The sequence below is a fragment of the Dermacentor variabilis genome, chromosome 1 (genome assembly GCF_050947875.1).
Source record: "Dermacentor variabilis isolate Ectoservices chromosome 1, ASM5094787v1, whole genome shotgun sequence".
In the NCBI taxonomy this organism is placed as follows: Eukaryota; Metazoa; Arthropoda; class Arachnida; order Ixodida; family Ixodidae; genus Dermacentor; species Dermacentor variabilis.
The window spans coordinates 11,935,417-11,944,745 of NC_134568.1; the positions used below are offsets into that span (position 1 = coordinate 11,935,417).

Genomic DNA, 9,329 nt, shown 5'->3' on the forward strand with positions numbered 1-9,329 from the left:
GACTGCTCTGTGAATGATCTTTGTGAGGCGGTCGCGTTGGTGGGATTTTGTTTGTCTCATCGAGCAGATGTCATATCAAGTTCCAGGTTTTGCCGCAATGCATCTGCCCGTCCGCAGCGTTACAGATCTCGTTCCACTGTTGCGTGCAGAGCAACCGACAATGAACTTCGATGGCGCGATTCAGCTCCGCCACCTTCTTCCTTAGGCGCCGATTTAGTCGTTGCTTTTTCCACCTATTTAGGATAGATTGCTTTGCTTCGAATAAGTGCGCGAGGCGGCTGTCAACCTTGTCGACCTGCTCATCCGTTTCTATGATTTTGGTCGCCTCCTTGACCTTCCCCGCGATGTGGGCTGACCATTCTTCTATGTTCTCGATCTCCTCCATCTCCGTTGGTAACAGGCTACGGAAGGCATCCCAATCCGTAAAATTATGTTTTCTGGTATCCTCCGAGGCCTTGACCTCCTCCTGTATGATGACCTCTACGATGAAGTGGTCGCTGCCGAGCTCTGACCCCGTGTTGCGCCAGGAGATATTTCCCTTTTCGTCGTTCTTCATGAACGTGAGGTCCGGCGTCGTATCCCTGGACAGAGTTCCAATCCTTGTAGGATCAGTCGGGTCTGTGATGAGAGCGAAGCCCAGGTCTAATGTGTCTTGGAACAGGTCTCGCCCCTTGGCCAATTGCTTGTTATGTCCCCATGCCGGTTGCGCCGCGTTGAAGTCCCCGCAGGCGACGAGCCTGTGAGTCCCCGCCACGGGGCTGGCTCTGTGAATGAGCGTCTTGAATTTTTGCTTCCAGTGTGAAGGGCTACTATAGACGTTAAGCAGAAAGGTGCTGTTCTTTTGTTTCTTGCCCGTAACTACCTCGATGAGAGTATTCGATTTTACTGTTGTGCAACTCGTGCTCAATGAAGGTGAGTCCCTTCCGAACCAATGTGCATATCCCTCTACCGCCGCTGACCTTCGGAGACTTGGCGTATACCCGATAACCGGGTAGTGACACTGCATCAGTGCGAGTCTCTTGTATCATAATTATATCCGGCTTGCGCGCTACTTGTGTTATGTGTTGCTGCAAGACTGCCTTCTTGCTAGCGAAACCGTTACAGTACCAGTGCCAGGTCACGAAATCCTTCACTGCTGTAGTTGTTGCTGTTGCTGGAGCGGCCATGATTGTTGCTGATTGTACTGCTGCGTTACTTGCTGTATTGCGTTCGTTAACTGCTGACACGTTCGCTCGATGGCGGTGAACCTGTCGTTAATCATCTTGGTGAAGGCTGTCTTAATATAATCTTCGAGCCCGTCGAGGTGTTCCTCGATTTGGTCGACCTTGTCTTTCAGGTTGTCCACCCGGTCGTTGAGCTTGCGCTCCTTCAGGTTCTCGATCGCTCGTCGCTTGAGTGCCGGTTCCTTCTCAGTGGATGTTGGTGGTACAGCGCTGCTGATGCTGGGTGTGGGTTCACACGATACCGCTTGGGGCGTTTCGTTATTGGTGGAACAAGTCGTCAGAAGCTTCTTGATTTCCACGATCTCGTTTGCCATCTTGCTAATAGTGGCCTCTTGCCTGCTGACTTTCGTCTCGAGCTCGTTTTTTTTTGCGCCTAAGTGCCTCGTTGGCTTCCTTCAACGTCCTCATCGCCTCGTCTTCCCTCGTCTTGCTGTTGTTGTTGCCATCGACGGTCTTGCTGGTGCTAATGGTCTTGGTCGTTGCGGTGGTATTGGAGGTGATGGTGTGGTACCCCCCTGTGCTTTCTTGGCACCGTGCCTTGCTGCATCGGCCCGGCTCACGTGGTCACGTGACTGTGATCGCTTGTGGCTAAGGCTATGCTGTCTACTCTCGCTGGCCCTGCGCTTCGAGACGGAACGTGACGCGCGGCGACCAGCTGGGCCGGCAGATGTTGCGGTTGCTGACATCAGCGATGGAAATTCCTCAGCTCTGAGAGACGCTCGTTGTTGCTGCTGTGCTTGTTGTTCGGCCATCTTGCGCTCCCATTGCCTCTTTGTAACTACGTATGGGACCTCGTACCTATTCTTGCAAACCTTGTCACCGGTCAGATGTGGCCCTCCGCACAATCTGCATGTGGAGGTACATCTATGGTCTTCCTTGGGGTCAACGGCCCCGCAAGCAAAGCAAGCCCTCACGTGAGGGTTTCGACAAACGTCGCGGCGGTGGCCCACCTTTCCGCACTGCTTACATACATCGAATTGTTTCGATATAGGCTGCACTTCGTGAGAACGGGACCATAGCACATGTAATTCGGGACCTTCAGGCCCTTGAAAGCCACGATGACTGTGCTCGAGCTACCAATCCTCTTCGCGCCAAGTGCCAAGGGATTTCTCGAGTTAACAATGTTCCGGTCGATTGCGGCCGTGGAGTCCTCTATTGGGATGCCTCTAATAACGCCTTTAACGGTGCCATATGGCGCGGTTTGACATGCGCCAACCACGTGTTCCTTGCCACCAATGCAGATAGATTTTATCTCGGCGTAACGTGAAGCACGTATATCGTCGGGGGTACTCACCACCATGATGTTTTGTTGCAAGTTGGGGCAGAAGGTGTCCGCTGCTCCGTCCTCCCTTGAAACGTTCGCCGCTGTTATGATGGCCGATGCCACGGTGGCGGTCTGATTCCTCGCGATGTTAAGTCCTCCCCGAGGCCGCACTATCACCTTCGTCTCCTCCCTCGGTAGAGCGTCCGGCATCCTTGCTGCCCTCGTCACTGAAGCTCTCACGTTCCTGGCAAAGTTCTTCGTCGTAGGTCTTGACTGGCGAGCGGCAGTCCCCTCGCCGGCCAAGGTCTTTATACGCCGGCCTACGTGCGACCCGTCTGCATCGTCGTTGAATTTCTCGGAAGAAATTTCTTCCCCTTGAACTTCAACACACATATCGTTGAATTCATCGGAATTCATGGTCGTTGAATTCCTCGGAAGAAATTTCTTCCCCTTCAACTTCAACACACATCTGGCTAATACCGGAATTCGCCTGGTCCCGAACAATGGACGTCACCATCTCGGTCGACATGTTTGTACAGCCGCCGCCCGAAGACGACGACCTTTCCTCGCAGAGGTTAGGCCTGGCTATGGGCAGTTCCAAGCTGTTCGAATAGGCTTAGTGCAACGGTGCCGGCCTCCACGGAAAGTCTCGGGAAATTGGCGAAAAAGCGTACCTTTTGGTAGCCACCGGTACCGGTTGATGACCCGCACTCTCACGGACACAGTGGTAATTGTTATACCGCGATAAAAAATAATTAGCGTTGCGAAATTGGTCATAAAATCCCGAGCCGATGTGAGCACGTCAGCTCATACCATGGTTCATACCCGCAGCCGGGGGAGACAACAAATTATCAAATTTGTGCCAATTGGGGTTGTGCCCAAAAGTTGTCGCAGGAATAGAACGTTTGCAGTTCTCGAGCTAAGTCGCATCCGTATAGAGGAACTTTACAGTAGCAAATTGGGTGTTTGTCGATCGGTTCACCTACCCGCATTCATAATCTCATTTCTCTCCACCAAAAATTCAATCAGCATTGGGAGGAACATGCTGCGAAATTTTCAGTATTTAAGCGCGTGAGCAGCGCCGTAGTAAATTTCTAAGCTGGCGTGAGGGGCCTTTAAAACACTCCTTCGAGCAGTTATGAAATTTTAGAATCGTAACGGTAAAACAATTGTAGCAAATTTCTACTTAAATGTATGCGCACATGTGCAGGAGACCTTCTCGCAGCTTCGAATTGGCCGTAAGAAGGTAGCTTAGTTGCAGTGTTAATCTGAGAGTGTTATTTTTAAGCGGTTTCAAGAGCACCTGATCAACAGCTGTGGCTCTGCTCGTACCCAGACCCAGTGAAGTGGGTGAACGAGGCCGGTGAGAAATTTTTACGGGAAATGGAATAACTACTTTGACTGGAAAATTATCGTGCAGGTACCTCCTGTCTGTCTTTCTGGTGCACATTAATTTGAGTCGCACGTAGTCCGTCGCGAAAGATTACCATAGTGTTATTTTAAATACGTTTCTCTTTCTTTCAAACCCGTACCTGTTTTCTTTGTAGCTTCGTGCTACATTCCGGTGGAAGACAATTTTTTCCTTTCATACGCTACGTCGAAGCACTGCCTGATGCTGTCTTTCATAGAACTTCCTTTGCCGGTTCCTGTGGTTTCCGAAGCTCGAATTTTTCTTTCTCCGAATTATGTCCATGCGTCTAACATCCCCATGACAGCATTTCTTCCTTTGCAGGAGGATATGGAGGTATTGCTTCAGTTTAATGAAGAAATGCTCCGAGTGCTACGCATTCGATGATTCGATGATTCATAAAGGCATATTTCTATAAATCAGTGGCAAAGTTATTCCTAAATATTTCGTTCTGAAGGATATATTGTGCGGTGTACGTCACGTTGGAAATCTGTTATCCCTTCTCAATGTTGTCTGTATTCCAGTAGCAGTACTCCTTTTTCGTTTGGTCGTTCGGGCAGTGGCGACGCATTTCTGCGCAATTCAATTAAACTAAAACCAATATTTTTTTTCTCCTTGTAGGTTTCATACCTAATCCTTTCTGTATGGGTTACTTATTGAACTATGTGTAGGCCGTATTTTAAAGCGGCCGAAATGCACAAGGAGCACTCGTGTACCTAGATTAAGGGGCGCGTTAAAGAGTCCCAGGTGGTCAAGATTTATCCGGAGTCCCATCACTGTGGTGTACCTTGTAATGAGAACGTCATAGCAATACGTAAACAACCACCATTTGTTTTTTATGTGCGTGTCAAATGTTACGTAAGATTAGGTAATCAACACTTTCAAAACGATCGTGTCTTTAGCAGCCCTAGAGTATATTCAGTTTAATACTTTCCCTCAATGGCTGCACAATGAGAGGGTGTGCTTCTGGTAACCTTCTCGATTATTTTCCAGTTTCTCGTTTCGTCGGTTTTGTTTTCTTTTTTTTTTTTCGCTACGCTTACGTTGAGTTTTTTATCTGTTGCTCTCGAGGAAATTTATACGTGTGCGTCATTAACCGTCACTCATTTGTCGCTTCTCTAGATTTCCGACATCCGCTACCAGACGACGGTGCGCATACTCAAACTGTCGGAGGACTGCTGGCCTGTCGGCGCGAAGCCAGTGTTGATTCACCTCAAAGAGGGCTTCGTTCACGAACTGCTTTCCGACAACCCCCAGGTGAGACCATGGTTGAGAAGGCAGCCTCCCACCTTTGTTTCGGCGAGAATCCACTGAAAGCAACCTCGCACAATGGTAATACACAAGCTTGAATGGGAAACAGTGTAAAGTTAGTCCCGCCAGAGAAATACACACATGTCGGTTATATTATGCTTCCCTTGGAATCGGTGACACAGCTGTCCTCGCATAAACTGAACGCGGAAGTAGCAGCTTACATTTCGGTTTATAACCTTCCGGCACTTGTATTATCCAGTTGAACTTACTGCAAACTCTAACGCGATAGCTAGTTGTTCGCAGCCTAAGAATAATTTCGAGGACTGCGTTAGGCAAAGTTGCGGTGACAGACACGTGTCGGTGTCTTTCCGTGTTTCGCGAGTGTACGTTCACGTAAGGCGTGGCGAGCAACGAAAGTATGTGATCCAAAGTGAGGAAGCACATAACCTCCATGTATAAAAGGTATCACTCCGTCCTCGGCACCGTTACTGTTGCCTGTGACAGCTAACGTTAACGGCGCCGACATACTCGGCGAGGGACTCTTAAACGGCTGCTCACCCAGGTTGGGACATCGCAAGCAGTCAAATGTGGTGCGTGGATCCCGCTAGAAGCGTCCCCGCACAGGTGTTGCTGATCGAAGCTGCAAACACAGCTGAAATTTCGTAGAAATGTCCGCACCTTTCTTAAAAGATTCTCCTTGGCCTCTCTAAATAACTTCACGCGTAGAGCGCTTCCGCGTCGTGAGCGTTGATTCTGCAGTGAGGAGTTCCAGTGAGGAGTGCGAACGACTCTGTGGCTTTCATGAAAAGCAAGGAGCCCGAAACCGCCTCTGCAAGTTCGCCGCCTTGAGAGAGAAAAAAAGGGAAACGGAAAGAAAACAGCAATTCCAACTACTTCATTTCTATGCAGAAGCTACGACCACCAATTGTGTGGTAGTATCTAGAGTGAAAGTTGTTGCAAGTAGGTTTGTGTCTGGCACATGCATTACCTATGGAAGAATAGCAGCCGCCGCGGTTGCCGAGTGGGTATGGCATTGGGCTGCTGAGTTCTAGGTCGCGCGTTCGACTCCGACCCGGGCGATCGCATTTTGATGCGGTAGGAACGTACAACGCACTCGTGTGCTTATATATTTAGATGCTCGTTAAAAAAATCACTAGGTGGCCAGAATTAACCTGTAGTTTGGCACGCAGAACGCCAGAATTTAATAATAGGCACGTTTCCGTACTGTCGTGACTAAGACACCTTCCCAGCGTCAGAATTATTGATAGAGCAAATAGGTACTACCATAACTAATTCTGTCTTCTTGAGTCAGTGCAATGACCAATATGGGTATATGTCACTGAATACTAAGTTTTGTTGGTCGATCTTCCTTTGCAGACACTGAACCACCCAGTTGTGTTTCCTTGTCGTATTCAGGACGTCGCATCTCTCGGCGACCACACACCGGTCACTCTCGCTTCGTTGGGACCCTACAGGTTGGTGAAAATACTATCATACTTTAGGAAATGACTCATCTTTTCTTGTGTGTGCGTGTGTGTGAAAACGGTTTCTTTTTTAGCTGATACTATTGCTGCCTCGTACTACTGCGTCATACGAGGCCTGTAAGGACAGTTTAAATAAATAAAAACAAAAGGGCTCGACAGTCCAATTTCGTGACGTGTGTTGAAATTGGCCGATAGATTCTTTCGTGAAACAGAAGTGAGTAGCCTAATGGGCGTTGAAAATGTTTTGGTATGTAACCACAACACTAAATAACGACCACCCTTTATTGCATTACCACGGCATTTAAAAATTTCTGAGGTAACGGCAACAATAGGTCGTATATAGGTAAGCTTGACAAAAGAACGATATTCTGTACCATAAACCATCTGTTTCTCAGCTTATACGGCACAACTATAGAAAGCGTTCTGTCACGTTTCATGAATTCACTAATCTTGCCATCCATTCGCTTGTGTCTAAAACACTGGTCACGTACTGCATTGCGGTGGTAAGAATTGACGACCTGTAGACGAACAGGGGATGCACCAGTCTGGACGTAGCGTTTCGAAAGGGGAATTCGCATTCGTCAGAAGCAAGTCTTAGCCCTGTTGAGCGCAACGTCTTCACAGGGACGCTGGCTCGAGGCTGAGACTTCCCATGTTCTCCCGCCATTAATCAATGCCTGCTTGAAAAAAAATCACCTTGCTTGTTGCAGCTTCCCCTCCCCGACGACGGAATTTCGCGACAGCTGTCCGTGGCAGGAAAGGTTCGACGCACGGGGCACGCGTGGACAGGATTTGTTCAGACATGAGATCCTGGCAGAACCCGTTGCGGTACGGTTCGGCCACCAGGAAAAAGCTCAGCTTCCTCGTTTTCATAGCGTAATTGGGAAGGGCTTCACGTCTGAAGTCGCCCACTGCGACGACGATTTCCCTGTGGACAGGGGCCAGGCTACCTTTTTCCGGGACCTGGACAGTGAGGCCCTGCTGCGCCTAATCCATCTGGACCAGCGCCGTCCTCCAACCACGCTGCCTCCGGGGAGTCGCTGGCCGCAGCACCGGCGTTTTCCCTGCGACGAGGGGAATCCGGCGGTGCGGTTCGGCGTCGGTACCTGCGAGGAAGATCTCTTCGCGGGGTGCAATGCTTGGCCATGGGCTGAGCCGAGGTTTTTTTAGTATTTGTTTTACGCAACTTTTATTCAGTTGTAAACTTCTTTACCGGCAATTTTTTCGTGTAATTATTTCCTCTACTTTACTTTTAACGTTGTTCTAATTGTCTGACCTTGCGCCATTATGCTCGCGATAAAACGAATCGTAGTGGCGTTTGTACGGTGTCAAATAAAACGCTGGCGCATGGCCGAAAGTAGTTTTTTCCACCTTCTGTAGTGATCTTCGGTGTTTGTCTGCGATGATGCGCACTGAAGAGGGTTGCAATTACTTATTTCTTTAGCGGTCGTTCTCTCGTTTAGTCGCTAAAGCGACACGTCATGCAATGTTCCGAGCTGTCTATACTGGTGCAGTAGCATATTGTTTGCAGCCGGTGCAGTTGAGGTGAGAGCGCTTGGCATCCAAAGACACCACGGTATGCCTTAGAAGCGCATCTTCGATCCCTGCAGCCAAACGGAATATACACGGCTGTCTCTAATGGTCACCGGTAGAAGGCTCACGCTACCTTTGGCCACATGCTAGTTTTCGCATTCAGTTTCAAGATGATTTGAGTATCTCTTTCGTTTTACATTCTAAGTTGACCTTGGTCTCAGGTCGTTGACTATTCGGTCTTAAATTATAGCTTTTTACGTTTTGTTGTTTATGAGTTTATCTGAAATAAAATAACGGCATGTTATTGTCTTATCGTTTATCCAAAAGTGCCATGCACAAACGTTCGTAGCTGGCTGATGTTCGCCGGCACAACGGTAGTGTGTAAGCGCTACCCGCTGCTGCCTGTTTCCGACGTAAGGAATGCTTCTCGCAAAGAAAATTCCGGAACCGGAACTTACTACAAAAACCACGACCAGGTCCTGCACATGTGGATCCCCCGTAGCAGCTCTCTGCCTATCGACAAACTGAGAGCGCACGCCTCAGAACCAATCGTCGCTGTGCGATCAAAACCAAGCTCGGAGCAATGCTAAGCGAAGCTGGACAGAAATGTCCGCAAAATTTTCTAGCGTTAGATTGCAAAGACTTATTTCCGTTCCGAATTGTTTCAATAGTTTGCTTCAGTGCACTAATCGTTTGAAGGCAGAGCAGAACTGCCTTCTTCTAAACTTTGCCTTCGAATTTCAGCTATTTTCTTCCTCTCGTATAATGTTCAAATCCTTTTGCCTAAAAGCATCGCCGCATTGCGCGCACCTGCGAAAGTAGCAGGCACATGCGGGGCGCAGAGCATCCTCCTGTTCGACCAACGACTGCGTATATAGCCTGTTCCATTGAGCTCGACGTAGCCCTTGCTGCTTATTCACATCAACGCTGATTCAAATGCGCACGCGTACTTCTGAGTCAGCGCCGCGTAACTTTCATGAATGTGCTGCGTTTGATCGTCTCCCACGACTCGTGCGCGCACGAGATGGATACAATAAGCGGTGGCAAGATATAGATGAGCTGTTTAGCATCAGCTGCTATTTTGCATAAAATTGAAAGCCTCAAAGGCTGTGTCTGGGCAGGATACTCCGTGCGCATGCGCATACACTTGCGGCTTTCGCAATGGC

At 48.9% G+C, this 9,329-nt stretch overlaps 1 protein-coding gene across 1 annotated transcript in view; it reads left to right on the top strand.

The window, feature by feature from the left end:
* The window catches only part of LOC142577386 (uncharacterized), a 28,870-nt gene extending 20,426 nt beyond the window's left edge, over nucleotides 1–8,444 (top strand). The window contains exons 4-6 of the mRNA XM_075687236.1: nucleotides 5,018–5,152; nucleotides 6,524–6,621; nucleotides 7,341–8,444. Of these exons, the coding sequence (XP_075543351.1) occupies nucleotides 5,018–5,152; nucleotides 6,524–6,621; nucleotides 7,341–7,800 (693 nt within the window). The 3' untranslated portion in view covers nucleotides 7,801–8,444. The remainder of the gene's footprint in view (nucleotides 1–5,017; nucleotides 5,153–6,523; nucleotides 6,622–7,340) is intronic.
* The last annotated feature ends 885 nt before the right edge of the window (nucleotides 8,445–9,329 follow it).